Consider the following 16,058-nt stretch of genomic DNA (forward strand, 5'->3'; position numbering starts at 1 on the left):
ACATTTGAGATTAATAAAAAAACAAATGAGTTTATGAGTTTTGCCTCTCTTTTTCTCTCTCTATCCTTTTTTTCCCAACCCCTCCCCCCTGAAAAGACATCATCCGCCAGCCCTCTGAAGATGAGATCATCAAGTTGGCCCCGCCCCCTAAAAAAGTGTGAGGTGGAGGCCCCCAGCCGTGATATTTGCACCTTGATTTCTTCACTTCTGGCACTCTAATCAACCGACCGACCATTTCTGACCAACCCTATCACTCGCCTGCTTCCCCACCCCCTCACACCCCTAACACACCCCACACACACACACAGACTAACACACACAGACACACACATGCATATACACACACATCTAGCCACGCCCCCTCCTCCCACTAACACCTGCCATGGCTCAGACCCACGCAGGCAGCCACCTACAAAGTCAACCAATCAGATCGTAGCGATGCAGCCTCTTCCCAAGCTGAGGACAGACAGGAAGCTGTGGGAAAAAAAGACAACAGATAGAGAAATCTGGAGATGGACCGACAGTGTATGTGTGTGAGAGAAAGAGAGAGATTGACAGAGAGAGAGAGAGAGAGAGAGCGAGAGAGAGCCAAAGTGTACCCTCGACTGAAACGCTGAGTGGGTTAGTTCACAATGAGTGTAATCTGTAAACACTGTTCAATCTGTGATGCTGTGTTTATGCAAGTGTGTGTGTGTGTCTGTGTGTGTGTCAGTCAAGGCTGTTATAGATAAAAGACAAACTATACACCCATTTGAATTTGAAACTACAAACCCCACTTCAAAACTTAACGACAAAGCGGAATGGTAAAGTTTCATTCTTTCAGAAGTTCTGGAAATGTCAGAGAACTGACAGGTAAACTGACAGGTACATATTGCATGTACAGCGATACATGATTATGACTAACAGAATTTAGCAGTGCTTTATTTGTTTGTTTGTTTTTTTACTTCAGCTTTAATGTGCAAAATGTCAGAAACTGACTGAAAACTTCTATCTGGACACAAAATGAAACTAAAACGTGTAAATACATAGTTTACCTGAGCGAAAGTACATTTTAAAAAGCTGAAGTTAATTCTTAGCAAAAAACTAAGTAAGTAATTAAAACTTATCTAAATCTCACACATTTGACTGGTTCATTTCTATGACAGTGCTTGCTCTAGTGTATAGCTGCATATTTGTTCGGGTGTGTTTGTAATGTGAAAGGAATTGTTTGACATGTTGGGAAATTTAGCTTATTCGCCTTCTTGCTGTGACGCAGATGACGACTGAAACCAGGTTAGCAGTGGGTTAGCATAAATTCTGAAAACAGGGAAACTAGTCTGGCTAGTCCCGTTTTTACACTTTGGTTTTTGTATGGTTTAAATAAATGAGATATATCAAGTTAACTGGCTTGTAGGTAGATGTTGTTAGCTTTTGCCAAGCTAGCTGTTCCACCCTGTTTCCAGTCTTTATCTAGGCTTAGCTAACTCGCTGCTGGATGTAGCTTCATATTCATCATAGAGAGTGGTATCCTCTCATCTAACTCTCGGAAAGAAAGCAAATAAGCACATTTCCCCAAATGTCTAACTTTTATAGTCCATAAAACATAACTATTATCAAGTTACCAATTGTCATGAGGTCACTGTATTTGAAACTAAACTTAATGTCAAATGTAAAGTCACTATTCCTCAGCTTGAGGTTCTGTATGCATTCCCTTTACTCTTACACGGATAATTATATCATGTTTTAAGAGCAAAAAAAACAAAAGTTTGATATTTTAGAGGAAGATATTTCAAGTTGATTTTCACAGGAAAAGCCCGTATTTGACTTATAGTTATTTACAGATAATATTTAGATGGGAAAGTTATTTCTATGCCATGGACGCACCCAGTCCATAGGTTTTCTTTACATCGAAAGGACCAGTTAGCGAGAAAGTCTGCTGTATGAGCTGGTTAGAGATGTACATATACAAATAATATATTACAAGAAAATATAGCTGAAATAATATATTGATCTGCAGTGCGTTTCCCATAGAGGAGTGAATTTCCACTGTATGTTCAGTTTCACCATGTCTGAAGACTTTCACCCTAATTTTATCTAATCTGAAACTTCAGAGTCTCTCTGAGCAAATAAAGTTAAAAAACACCTATTGAGCACTAAAGTAACACCCACTTTGGACTACATAAATAAATACAAAAGTATATTTTCAGAGAGTATATCGGATATTATATTTACAGCGTGAACATGTGTTTTGTGACACATAAAGAGACAAATACTAAACTTTATTTCACCCGTTTGTTGTCATTTCATTTGTTGCACAGAAAATACTGACTTGTATGTGAGTTCTTCTCTTCGAATGAAAGACAAAAAAGGATAAAAAAGTGCAGATCAGAGTTGGAAAATAAGGAAGAAAATGTCAAAAAGAAAAACATGGCATGCGATAAAAACCATGTTCTTTAATTAACTGTACATAAAATAGATTGTGACAAAGATCTATAATGCAAACGACTCATAACCCGCTGACTATGCCATTCCCGCCATGCACCAACACAATAGCTAGCAAGACTGTTGAAACTAAACTATAATAACTGCTCTTTTGAACACTGTGTCTCTTTTTTCCCCGCGAAGAAGCCTTAGCAGACTTTGTGTTTACCCCGAAATTTTTCACAACTGTGAGAGATTGTGTGTGAAGACGGTGAGAGACGCCGGCGCACACGTCAAGTTAATCTTAAAACGGCTCTCACTTTTAAAGAGAGTGTTGCTACTTTTATTCTGAAATTTGCTAAGGACTTCAGTGTTGGTGTGTACAGAGTGTCTTTGTGGATCTATTTCTGCCCCCGTCTTTGTTGTCCTCAAAGCTGTAGGATCAAAAAAATGAACCAACAACATAAAAATCTACCAGTGTATGACTAATCATTTATCCCAGGCCCGCTACCTCCCTCCTCCCTTTCCCCCACCACCTCGCTCCACTCCGACCCCAGTGCCAACGACCAAGACTTTTGCTTCGATCACAGTTTCTGTGGTCCGTTTTCTTTTTCTTTTGTATTGCTCGCCGTGTATTGTAGTGTTGGACTGATTTGTATCCTATGCATTTACGTCTGTAGAAAAACTGCACTGTAACATATCCTCCCAACAAATCACTTAATCTAAAGAACTGAGCTCTTTAATTGTGACAAGTCAGGGTGTTTTCGACACGATCCTGATGTTCTTGTGTTGAATTTGTGTGATGGATGTGCTCAGTGGAGCGGCACTTAAGAAGAGGAATTCAAAGTGTTTCAGGAAAGGAAATAAATACTCGTTACGCAATGTTCATTCTTTGAAACTTGGAGGAAAAAAAAACTTGTTAGACCAACTATACTGTACAACTTACATTTTACTCTTTTGCAAGCCAAGTCTTAACCTAACTAAAACATTCAATAGTCCTTTAATGCCTGAACATGGATGGTGAGGTTTAATAGTTTGCAAACAGTAGATGTGTTTCTTTGCATAAAACATCCACTTAATGTGGGCCAGATCAAGCCTTTATGCTTTTATGGTATTGTTAAAGGAACAGTCCACCCTTAAATACTTCAACACTGTCATACTTTGAATTGAGCTGGGCCCATTTTGTATTTAAAAGTTTAAACAACACTCTGTTGGACTGATTGGCATGAAATTTGGCACGCACATTCCTGGTCCCCTGAGGATAATTTCTGGAGTTAGCATTTAACTAAGTGCAGCTTCACAGAGGCGCTAGCTCTCTTACTCATAGTCCTGTTTATCTGTGAAGCCACATCTGAGTTTAGTAACATTTTTCTTTTATTCGTCCACAACATCAGCCATTAGGTATCATATCAAAAACTGTATAATCCAACATTTCATCATTAAAGATCTCCATGTATATGCATCAAATTGATGATACAGGACAGTGTCCGAGTATTTCTGGGTGGATTTTCCCTTCAGCGTCCAGACTATCCCTCGCTAGGCCGGACCCTAAGTGAAGCGGTAGCTGCCTTCCTGTAACTTGAGCCGACTGAACACAAACTGGGACCACAGCATCAATCACAGAGCTGAACTGAGAGCATTTTGTCAGGCAAAGGGAGGCAGATGTACTCACTGCTATGACCTGCGGGTAATGGTCTTTCCCAGTGTTAAATGGATGTGATTACTGGCCATAAATGTTGGATTGTCACTCACCAATTCCAGTAAAGAGCTTTGGTAATTCTACAAACCAAAAGGAAGATTTCTTTTCTTCCAGATTTTAGCATGTTTCCATTTCGCACAAAATATCAGCAAGGGAGGATTTAGGCCATTGTATTTTATTTCTCTATCATTTTATTTTAAGTACCTTTTGAATAGCAACTCGTGAATTTAGACGTATGTGACCAAGTGACTTTTTTTTTTTCTCTCTCTCTCAGAATTTCAGTAGGCAGTGAACTCATGTTAGCAACTGTGTGGTAGTTTGTCAGTAGTTTGACAGTAGGATTGTCCATTCAATATCTGTAAACATCAAAAAAAAAAGAAGAAAAAAAAAAGCCAACTGCCGGTGGCTGTAGATGCTGCTGGTCAGAGCTTAAGTTAAAATGTTTAATTCAGGTTATTCACTGGACAGTTTAAAATTTCTGTCAGCATAAAATATGGCTGTGCTGCACACCCTTATTTTATTTTATTTTTTTACACAAACTCACTACTTCCTCCTCCTCTAAAGTCAACGCCCATCAATGTCACCGTGTGGCACAGCCCCATGACTTCATCACTGGGCAGAATATATGTTTGGCATTGCTTGTTTTCCTCTGTAGCCATCGGCACATAAAATATCAACATATCAGTCACGAATGATGTCAGAATTTGGATTTCCATGTACCAAGCACATATCAACTTAGTAAATGCTGCAAAGTATAAACCAACTAAAATATATATGTATTTATGGTGAATACCTGATTATAACCAATACATGGGTATAGATGAAGTAGAAATGAAGAGGCAGACATTGTGTGAAGGTATTCAGCACGTAATGCTAACAGTCAATTAAATTTCATTCAAACAAGAGTATCATTCTCCCTTAAGGATAAGACTGTGTTTTTTGTTTTTCCATTTTATTAGGTTGTAAATATGTATTTTGAATATATATCACTGTGTTTGTTTTGAAATTGATTAATTTATTTAATGCCTATATATTGTTGTTTTTACGTATCCTGATTTTGTTTTACTAACTGGAAACAAATCAAGGGGATGAAAACATTGTGCTTATCTAATGTTAAGCAGGCCATGCATCAACTCTTTTATAATTCATGTTATTCTTTTCATTTATGTTTTGCTGTTTCGGCTATGGGTGATTATTTTACACAAAAAAAAAAAGATATTCATTTCATTGTATTTACTGATATGTAACATATTATGTTTTACTGTGTTGTATTTGATCAGATGTGTCGTGGTCACTGCTTGTAAAACGATTTTATTCAGAGAGTTTCCAAATCATGACAAAAGATAAACATGGTCACAGACTCATAATCTGCCATTTTGTACGTATAAGACATGTTGTCACTTGCATATAGCACCAAGAGCAGGATAGAGTCTAGAAATATTTGGCTAGGAGCATGAAGAAAGTTCAAGAAATGTTGATCCATGATTTTAGTCTTAAAGAGTAATTGAAAACAAATAGGTTTCATCTCAGTACTTTTATTATTAGATCATTAGCAGTGTTTTCATGAAAAGTATTTTCTCATTCTCCTCACTGGAAAAAAAAAAAGAAAACAACCTATTGGGTATAAAAATCAGGCAACTGACAACCCTCATCTGAACAATAAGCAGTCAATCTAGTTTTGTCTGGAGCTCCAAAGTGTTCAATATTAAATAAATAGATAATAAAAGGTAATTATAAAAAAAAAAATGCAATATGAATAAATAGTTGTTATAAATATAGTGATAGCAATCATTGTGCAATTACTAATGTGATAACGAACCTTTCATTTAGCTTAGTTTAGTTTTTGCTCTAGCTGACATGAGCTAACCGGCTAAATTTGGTAGCAGTTGCTGAGCTTGCTAGCATAAGAGAGGCTAGGGGCCTGTGATTGGCTGAAAGGGCATTTTGAAATAAAATTTTCAATAATGAAAATATGGAAATTACTAAATACATAACAATGATTGATTTCTTGTTCAATTTATTTATTTTTACACTGTGATTTTTTTTTATGCACTGTTTATTTAATATTGAATACTTGAGGTTCCATGGTTTTATTAGTTATTTTTATTTTTAAAGTAAGGTGTTAGTGATGGTTGAATAGGGTATGGATGAAGTGATAAAGTGAAGAGGTGAATAGTATCAGTGCTGGGTAGAGTAGAGTGAAGAATCGTTTTGGGTTGTTGCTGCTGTTGTAGAGTGAAATGCAGGCAGGTCCATAGTCTGGGTAACATCTCTGGTATGTTTATGTACATGATGTCCCACATCAGCAGCTAGTTTAGTATCATTTTGAATGTGGCAGGTCTTGCACAAGAATGCTGTACAATGGTGAGATCAAAAGGTAATGAGGTGTGTCGATGAATGTGTTGTGCAGCTCTTGTTTGCAACTTTTAACCATCATAGGAGGAGTCTGAGTTACATAAAGTTGGGTGTTTATAAATATATTGAGCAAGCTTTTTAACCACACCTGCGTACATTTATCTGGAGCTGCACAGCAAAAAAAAAAAAAAAACAAAACAAAAAAATACTTTTTTTCTCTTTGTTTTCATTTTGGCAAATAAAGTTTACATTTCATGCACAAAAAACAAGCTTCTGCATTGTAGGTAAAAGTGCCAACTTCACTTAGTTGCAAACTGCTGGGGTGTACTGACTTGAAATCATGACATGCTTGACTTTTAGCAATTTCTCATGATGTTTGTAGTGAACAATCTTTTACTTCCGATAGTCACATTCATGTTTGTGGCTAGATCAGATGTTTTCTGAAGTGTGCGTGTTTTGCAGTAGTGGACAATAGAGGCTATTTTGAAGTGTTGTGTTTTCAATGCTAATCTGATCTTGCTAACTGGAGTTGTGTGATCTGTCACTGTGGTTGAAGGTTTAACATGAAGCTGAAAGACATTCCCGTGGTGGCGTTGAAGTCGTATAGGCATCTAACAATTTGACATGAAAGGAGATGTAGGGCAGGAGGTTTTTGCACAGGTGTCAGGACAGGACTTGAAATGTCTAACTTTGTGTTGGTATTATACAGGTTATCTCACTTGAAGGTGGACACATCTATGATTTTGAAAGAGATTTTCCCAAAATTGAAATTGAATTTTTTCATTTTCAGCTGCTAACTGGACTTTTGACAGTTTTGTTCCAGCATTCAAAACAAGCTGGAGTGACATCGTCAAATGTGAAGATTTCAATTATAAATTTCAACATTTTAACTTCAGCGACGTTTGCTGAGTTTAATTCGTAGGCTCTGAGTTTGTGTCACTGCCTTGGGAGTCAGTGGGATGTTTTCTCTGCCTGTTGTTTTTTTTAATGTGCGTTGTTCTCAAATGTTGTTGCAAGTGACAGGTGTGGTTGTTTCCCACAGTCAGTCCAGACCATGTTAGCCAAGACTTGCTTTTCTTGAATAATTTAATCGTGTAGATTCACGCCTGTTGCATAATGTCCTTACAGTTGAGTTCAGTTTGAGACAGTGAAGTAATCCAGTCTTGTCCCAGAGACAAAGGCACTGACATGGTTTTGGAGGCTGTGACACTGTGCTTAACAAGACAGTGAGGATCACATCCATTACTACATTTTCACATACAGTTCACATCGTAACCCTGTTGGATGCCATGGGCTCAATGCTGTTAGAAACTTTTGCTAAGGTTTCCCTCTCATGGGGCAAGAAGTACTTCAGGATTTATTTTGCAATGACAGCAGCAAAATATGATATGAGGTATGATTAAAACAAATATAAAGGTGTGGCTTTTTGTCATGATTTAAATGAGACTGAACTGAAATTATGCCATTTTGTCATTGTGCTAAAATTAATATAAATATTATATATTAAAATATATTTGCTAACCTATACTGTGTTGCCTGAAGTTGCTTTCTTTCCCAGATGGTTAAAAGGTTACAAAAATAACATATAATGTAACTAAATACATTTGAGGTACTTGTACTCATTAAAAGGAGGTGTAGGTTGGGAGGTTCTTGCAAAGGTGTCAAACATGTTTAGTGTTATTTTACAAGTGTTGAGAGATGTTTTTTTAGCTGATCAGTCAATTTGTTAGTTCAATAAAAATCAATGGGAAATTATTCTGACAATCATTTAAGTCATTTTTCATGAAAAAAAAACTTAACAAATGTTTAATGTTCCAGCTTCTCCAATGTAAGTGTTTGCTGCTTTTTGCATTGTAATTATTTTAATATTTAGAACGTTTTTAATAATTAGAATAATGAAACAATTACTACAACCGCTGTCACAATACCTCATTGTCTCTTTATCAAGCTTTCCACTTGACTAGTGAAGTATGATTATTATCTATGCAAAGCCCTGTGACAGAGGTTTAATAAAATCCAATCCAACAAGATCCAACCTGTTACACAGGGTTTCATCAGAGTCTAATCAAACTCTGGTGAAACCTGAAAACAGGTTTCAATAACCTGAGTAATTAACTGGTAGTGAGTGAATGCATTGTTAGGTTTCCTCATCAAGATTAAAGAAAACTGAAAATACATTGTGAAACCCATTAAAATTTGTGCTTTGTTTCATGTTCTCATAATGCACATTTGGTTTTTTACAGTTAAGATGATCAAATTACAGTAATTCACTGTAAATACCATAAATCATTTGCATTAACTCCTGTCAGCAACATTCCATAGATCAGATTAACTGACCCCACCCTTTACTGGAAATCCTTGTAAGCATTTACAGCAAAATACAAGAACAGCTTACAAGCACATCTTATCGCCTAGTTTATCATTCTCATGGCCAAAACTACTAAGAGTTCACTCTTAAATTTCCATTGCATTCCATTTGTAACGTGTTTAATATTTTAAGTAATATGATTTAAAGGTATATTATGTAACTATTCTACAACTTATATATTTTTTTGAGTTTTATGCTTATATCCCATTTGTGCATGCATTAGCGTTGTGATTGTCTGACTGAAGCGGTCAAAATTTTTAGTTTTAAGCCACATTTTTGCAACACACTTTTTAAATCCCATTCCTTTTATAACTATATATTTTTACTGGATGAAGGATTTGTCACCGGATGTCTGGATCTTAAGTTATCAAAGAAACAATTTTCACAAATGTTAGCAGCAGCTCAGCTCCCAGCTCATCCCTTACATCCTGTCCCAGCTGAACAGTGTGAACATTGATTTTAAACATGAAACGGCTTTATTCAGTTGTTCTACTGGTTTGTTTTGGAGATGAGGACACCTCTGTGGATAATTCCAGTAGTGCCAAAACCTCCTGAGCAATTGACACTAAAGGTCTTAACCAGGAGAAGCTGACTGCAGTGACGGCAGTGTACTTCACAAAATCACCAAATACTAGCTTTTGTTATTTTTTGATTGAGAGACATTACATACTGTGCATTTGTTTTTTGTTACATGCTGTGCAATACATAATAGTGTTTTGAAAGCTATTAAGCTTGGATTTTTTTTCATCATCTCCATATTTTTCTAACTTATTGTTTCAAGTATAAATATATGCATCTGATATAAATTAAAAAGCAAATACAAGGAAATCAACAAAGACCTTCAAGTATGACCTTAAATTCTGTAATTACACCCACGTATCTTGGGAGTGGCCTGTGGCTATATTAACTCCAACCATCTTCCTGGATGCAGTACATAGTTACCAGTCACAAATATTCAACAGAGGACATGTGCGGGTAACAAGTCTTCACAGAACTGTGCATCATACGGAAAAAGGTAAGAAAATGTTTAAAGTCTATGTAATAATCTGCAAACAATATGTAGAAGTTTCAGCTACAGTAAAAAGATTGATGCTATTGTCATGAATTTTATCTAAAGTTTTTACTGAAATTCATTAACTGTAATTGAAGCAAGGACAGTGACACCTGATTGTGGTAGTGACAATTCTGAACTGAAAAAAAGATACATTGCCACTGAAAACTTTGTATTGCTACTGAAAAAATTACTGGCAGGAAAAGATAAAACAAACTTTAAAACAATCCAAGCTTTTAATAAAGAATTAATGTCACTCATCTGTTCAGTTTTGGACCATGTTAATACAATACAATGTTACAATCGTATTATCTTATTTGATAATTATAATATTTCTTTAATTCTAATCTATTATGGAGAGAGCATCCCTATTCCTGGTCTGGTATCCCCTTCAAAGCCTCTGGCTGCTGGGTACAAATACACACTCACAGCAGTGGCTTCTCTGAGTTCACATGAACTCTCAAACCACCATTTGGTTCTCTCTGCCAGTGTTTTTACACATAGAACTGGGCTCAGTTAAAGTTAACTTGTACCCAAAGTTATGCTTTCTCTCCTTAGTATGCAAAATACACATTTAAAATTAGATTGGTCTATTTATGGTGGTTACAGAGATGAGCCTAGCTTAAGGTAGTGGAATGTGGTATGTCAATGAGAGCTCTCATAAGTGTCCCTTTCAGTGTTAGTGACTCATTAACATGTAAGAAAAGATGTCATAGCTGGCGAATTTTAGGTGACCTACACACACTGTTGGGTGTTTGAACTTGTGAATCATGTCTCATTAAGTGATCATAATCGTAATGTTATAAATAATATTCTAATCTTTTTTTTTCTTTTCTTTTTTTTGGCATTAATTAACTTACAGGAAGCTGAAAGTCCAAGATGGCAAATGAAACAGCTCTCTCCACAGCTAGGGGTGGGGAAGTTTATGTAGGGAGCGACTTCAAAGATTCCCTGTCACGTCTGGATGTTCTCTATGCAAATCAGTTGAAGGGACAGTATTTCGATCCAATACTTTTTGCAGAGACAGAGGAAAACTTTTATAGAGGGGCCCCACCTGAATGGTTAAACTTTCATATTAGTGAACAGGCAGTGGCAGACGGCTCTGGAACTCCTTTAATTAAACGAGATGGATACGATACACTTGTGCATCAAATTCGTCAAAGAAGAAAACACCCTGGCATATCAACTGTTAAACTGTTCCACCAGCCAGGATGTGGGGGAACCACTCTGGCCATGCAGGTGTTGTGGGACTTGCGGAAAACTTTCAGATGTGCTGTTTTAACAGGCTCAACCTCAGACATCACAATTGTTGCTGAGGAGGTGGTCCACCTGTTTACAGCAGGAGGTCAAGGTCACCAGAACACTGTGCTGCTGTTACTGAACGATGAACAGATTTTAGAAAATCTGCAAGACAGCATTATGAAGAAGATTGCTGAACAGAAGATAGTTGCCCACATGCCTGTGGCGATTTTACTCAGCTGTGTGAGAAAAGATGCAGTCAAACAGAGTGACCATGTTGCCCTAAAAAGAGCACTGTCTGACACAGAGAAGCAAAAATTTGATGAGAAAAAGAAAGAGCACAGCAGGAAGTACAGTGATAAACACAAACAGTTCCATGGCTTTAACATAATGCAAACTAATTTCTCTCAAGATTACGTCAAACAAGCATGTGAAGTATTCTCTGAAGTCCAAAGAGCAAATAGACCATTGAGGACTCAGCTTGCTGCCTTCCTCGCTCTGCTGAATGCCTATGTACCAGGTTCATATCTTCTGGAGTCTCAGTGCCTGAACTTCCTCAAACATGATGAATCCATCCAGCCTTTCTCTGGAGGACAGAATGCAGCACTTTAGTCATCTCATCATCGCCTACCAACCAGATGAAACATCTGAAAGAAGAGTCCGCATGGCTCACCCTATGATAGCACAGCACTGTACTGAGCTGATGGCTGAGAGAGGGGTGACCAGAAGTGACACAGCAAGGAACCTTTTGACCTGTTTGTGCAGAGATGATGTTCCTCCATGTTTGCTTGACTTTGTCCAAGACATGTTAACCAAAAGAGAAATGAAGAAAGAAGAGAACCCAATCAGTAGTACAGAGATGAAAGACGAGCAAGAAAGATTTTCTAGACTGATTCTAGATATTCAGAAAAAGGAGAGCAATGTCCAGAGTGCATCAGTTTTAAAGGTGGCATCAAAAAATTTTGATCAAAATCCATTTTTTCCACAAGCACTTGCTCGTGTTTATTACATAGAACTAAAATACTACAATCAGGCAGATATGTGGGCAAAAAGGGCAAAAGACAGAGATCCCCAAAATTCATTTGTTGCTGATACACTGGGCCAAGTCCATAAAAACCATCTGAACCATCTGAACAATCCAAAGAGCAAAGAGAAGGCCACACCAAGTGAAATTTTGCAACTTGCTACAAAGGCCATTGAAGCTTTCAAACATGAAGAACGACTTGCTGAAAATGAATGTGGGCTAGACATGAAAGGGGATGGAATGACCAAAGTCTCACATGTTTTCAACACCAGAGGACAGTTTGGTTACCTGCAGGTTTGCAATATTCTGTATGACCTTCTTGTTCGTCACAACACAACCTGGAGAAAGGTCCTCACAAAGAATGTGTCCATGTCCTCTGTTCTGACATCACTTGGAGACAACAAACTCCTCAGATTTAATGATCTAATAAACAGCCTCAGAGATGAGGTTGAAAGAAAATGTGCATTTTTTGATAAATATCTGACTTATTCAAAGCCTGGCATGAACAAAGATGATGCCTCATACATTTCTAGAGACACTTCAGACTGCTTCAGGAAGTATGTTGGAGACTCCCCACCCAAACACGTGAAAGAAAAATGTGCTGATTTCCTCCAGGAACAAAACCTGGCTGAGACGTCTGCTGGAGTTCTCTCATGTCTTGACAGAGAATACACTGAATCAGAGCTCAAAGAAATAACTACATGTTGGGAAGAAATCTGTACAAGCAATGATTCGTCTACAGCTCTCGTCAACTGCATTCTTGCTCATATAATGTTAATAAACATGGGAGTAGATTTGCCCTCTAAACAAAAACATTTAACTGCATTTAAACAGAAAATGCCTCTGAGCCCAAAAGAAGCTCCTGAGCTCCATATGTTAGCCCTCCTCTTATACTGGCCTGCAAACAGTGAAGACAAATGTGTCTTCGACATCAGTCAGTTGGTCCAGCATATGAAGTACTCTTATGAACATGCATATGAGACATACTTAAGATCAAGGTACCTTCGCCCTCTGTTTTTCATTGGAAAAGGTGAAGGTCTGAACAGGATTGTTCACAGAAAAGTCCTCGAGGGATTGTTTCTTGGGCAAAACAAGGAAGCAGCAGAAGATTGGAGCAACTGGAGCGATGAGAAGATTTTCCAAGATCCCAGGGTTCAAGAACGTCTTCTCAGAGTTGAAGGGGTGGTACGAAACTACAGCTTGTATGTAACTATTGGAGGCACAGAGATTAAAGTGGATGTGAACGTGCGAAACAGCCTCTGGAAGCCGCGCCAGGTTTCCTTTTACCTTGGATTCACCATCAGAGGGCCTGTAGCCTTTGGCATCCAGACCAAAACTGCAGAAAAGGGTAAGAAGAATAACTTATTATAAATTAAGCATAATTAAATACCTACATGGTGGACATCTTGTCTATGGCTTGTTCTGTGCTCTTCTGCTCTGTTCTGGATGAAAATATAGAACAATAACACTGTGTACATTTTAACCAGTACAGTGCATAACTTTTTTTCTTTTTACGATAAAAAAAAAAAGTGCTACTGAAATATCTTAAACATTATAATGAAATCATCTTCCATTGTATTTTGTGGGAGTAGAAATCTCAGCGATGGATGTCTCAGAACCTGAGCAAATAAACCCTAAACTGTGTGCAAGGACAGGCACCACTGAAGGTAAGTACAATGATGAGTAAAAAGATAAATAGTGAATAAATAGTGAAATAGTGCACTATTTGAAAAGGTCAGTGTTTTTTTTGTTCGTTTGTTTTTTTGTTTTGTTTTCATTTGGGTTATTTGGGGGGGGGGGGGGTTTGTGAATAATAATTTTAAAATGATGAATGTGCTGTCTTTATGTACTACCTTTAGCTAAATGTGTACTGTCTTGTGACATATGCTATATCCATAATTAATCAGCATTGAAATCTCCTTGAAATCAAAGCTGTGATCACGAAGTAGGTAAGAAAGAGCATCAGTCAATTAAAAGACACAATATACAAAAATAAAAATTAGAATTGAGAAGCAGTGACTTCATATAAAAGCTCTAAACACCACTTTAACCCTCAACTTAAACATGTTTTCAGTTCCTTGTTTTCACTTTTTTGTTGTTTCCATTGCTTTTGTGTTGTTTGCCTTAGGCCAGCATTTTGTGGATCGCCATCGCACAGCTCTGATTGAAAGAGTGAGTGATGAAGGATCCATCCTGGACAAACTCATGGACAAGAAATTGATCTCGAATGAGGCCTATGATTCTGTGAGAGCTTTAAAAACTACACAAGACCAGATGAGGGAAATCCTCAATAAAGTGATTTCAGCCGGCACAAGAGGCAAAGATATTTTCTATGAAATCATTAAAGGGATGAGGAGTCTGAGGCCTCTCATCACTGAGCTTGAGGAATCTGGATAAAGGGGAAAACATGACAAAAACCAAAACGTGTGTCAAATTTAATGACAACACTGACGAGGACAACAGGAAGCCTGATGTGTTTAGTGACATGAAGACCACAAGTATCTTCAGATAAATAGGCTACTTTGAATATTTTGAAAATGTAGTAATTTTATTAATGGGTGTATTAAGCTCTGAAATGAAAGGAATGCTACAGGTCATTTTCTATCAGCTGAAAACTATCAGCCACCTCAAATAAAAGGTGTGACTTCATGAAAAGAAATTAAGCTCATAAACGTTTGCTATTTGAATAGTATACATTTTAATATTTTCTTTATGGATTTATGAAATACATGGAAATATAAAACTTCTTACAACTACTAAACTGTAAGCAGCATACAAATAAAATGTGTTCTCAGTTAAAAATAATTACATTTTAAATAAATTTTTTATCTTTCATTGTATTTGTTTCATTCCTTTCTTTCATGTAAATATCAAATGATTTACATCAAACAACATGGGTCATGCAAACCCAGTGACATTTTAAAGGACACACTATGGTGCATTTTTTAAGACACAGATTCTGTTGTTTAAATGTTTATAGATTTATTCTCCTCATCTCTGCAGAATGTGCATGGGGCAAAGCTTCATCAAGGGTGTTAAAATGTGCTGGACTAAACAAAATTAATGGTACATATGTTTATATTTATATGTTTATATGAAAAGTAATATGATATTGAAGTAATGTTTAGTTATTTTGTTTTATTTGCACAGTCAAAAGCCCCAGCAGGGTCCCCTCTGCTACATGGTTACACCAGAAAAATATGTCATAATATGGAGTTATATGAGCACACTGAGAGTTTTAATATAAAGGGTATGTGTTGAATTATTTGAATTTTGTGTTAAGGTTTTTTTTCCTACATTTTCTCTGTCAAGACAAAATTAGAATAACAAGAGCAAAAATAAGATTATCTATATGCCTTGACTAGTTTCAGTTTGTCATGAACCAAAAACAATAAAAACATTTTCTCAGATATATATTCATGGAGTTTGCATATTTTATTAATTGATGTATTTTGTTACTCGAAATTTCCTAGTTCAGCTTTATTTCTACAACAATGAATCTATCCCAATTCAAAGAAAAGAACCCGGCAATCTTATTTTCAAACTGGAAACTGCTTTTGACAATTGACAACTATTCTAAGAATTGATACGTTTATTCAGTCAATTTTCAATTTTTTCTTTTAATTGAATACATTTGGGTTTTGGACTTTTAATTCAGATGAAACAAGACATTTGAAGACGTCACCTTGAATTCTGGGAGGTTGTGAGAGGCAGTTTTTCACACTTTTTGACATTTCATAGACTATGATTAATCGATTAATTGAATAATAATCAATAAATAATCAACAGTAAAAATGGTGGTTAGTCTGAGCCCTAGTATTTTGTCTCATTGTGTCAATGACCAATTTAGTAACATAAAAAAAGTCATTTATATTTTAGATAGCCAGTCATTTTCTGTGTGGTCCTGCTCCTGAGTGTCATC

The 16,058-nt window shown here is 36.7% G+C and overlaps 2 protein-coding genes across 2 annotated transcripts in view; both read left to right on the top strand.

The window, feature by feature from the left end:
- Positions 1–7,979, top strand: part of LOC139606752 (astrocytic phosphoprotein PEA-15) — a 48,663-nt gene extending 40,684 nt beyond the window's left edge. Inside the window, exon 4 of the mRNA XM_071459077.1 lies at positions 97–7,979. Within this exon, the coding sequence (XP_071315178.1) occupies positions 97–161 (65 nt within the window). The 3' untranslated portion in view covers positions 162–7,979. The remainder of the gene's footprint in view (positions 1–96) is intronic.
- A 1,723-nt stretch (positions 7,980–9,702) lies between these two features.
- Positions 9,703–15,550, top strand: LOC139606753 (sterile alpha motif domain-containing protein 9-like). The gene is given in 5 exon segments (XM_071459078.1): positions 9,703–9,837; positions 10,736–11,703; positions 11,705–13,484; positions 13,726–13,803; positions 14,265–15,550. Coding segments are annotated over 4 exon segments (3,078 nt in total). The 5' UTR covers positions 9,703–9,837; positions 10,736–10,752; the 3' UTR covers positions 14,534–15,550.
- Positions 15,551–16,058: the final 508 nt, after the last annotated feature.

Source organism: Trachinotus anak, unplaced genomic scaffold (assembly GCF_046630095.1).
Source record: "Trachinotus anak isolate AG129_WGS33_773 ecotype Australia unplaced genomic scaffold, CSIRO_AGI_Tana_v1 ptg000023l, whole genome shotgun sequence".
Taxonomy (NCBI): domain Eukaryota; kingdom Metazoa; phylum Chordata; class Actinopteri; order Carangiformes; family Carangidae; genus Trachinotus; species Trachinotus anak.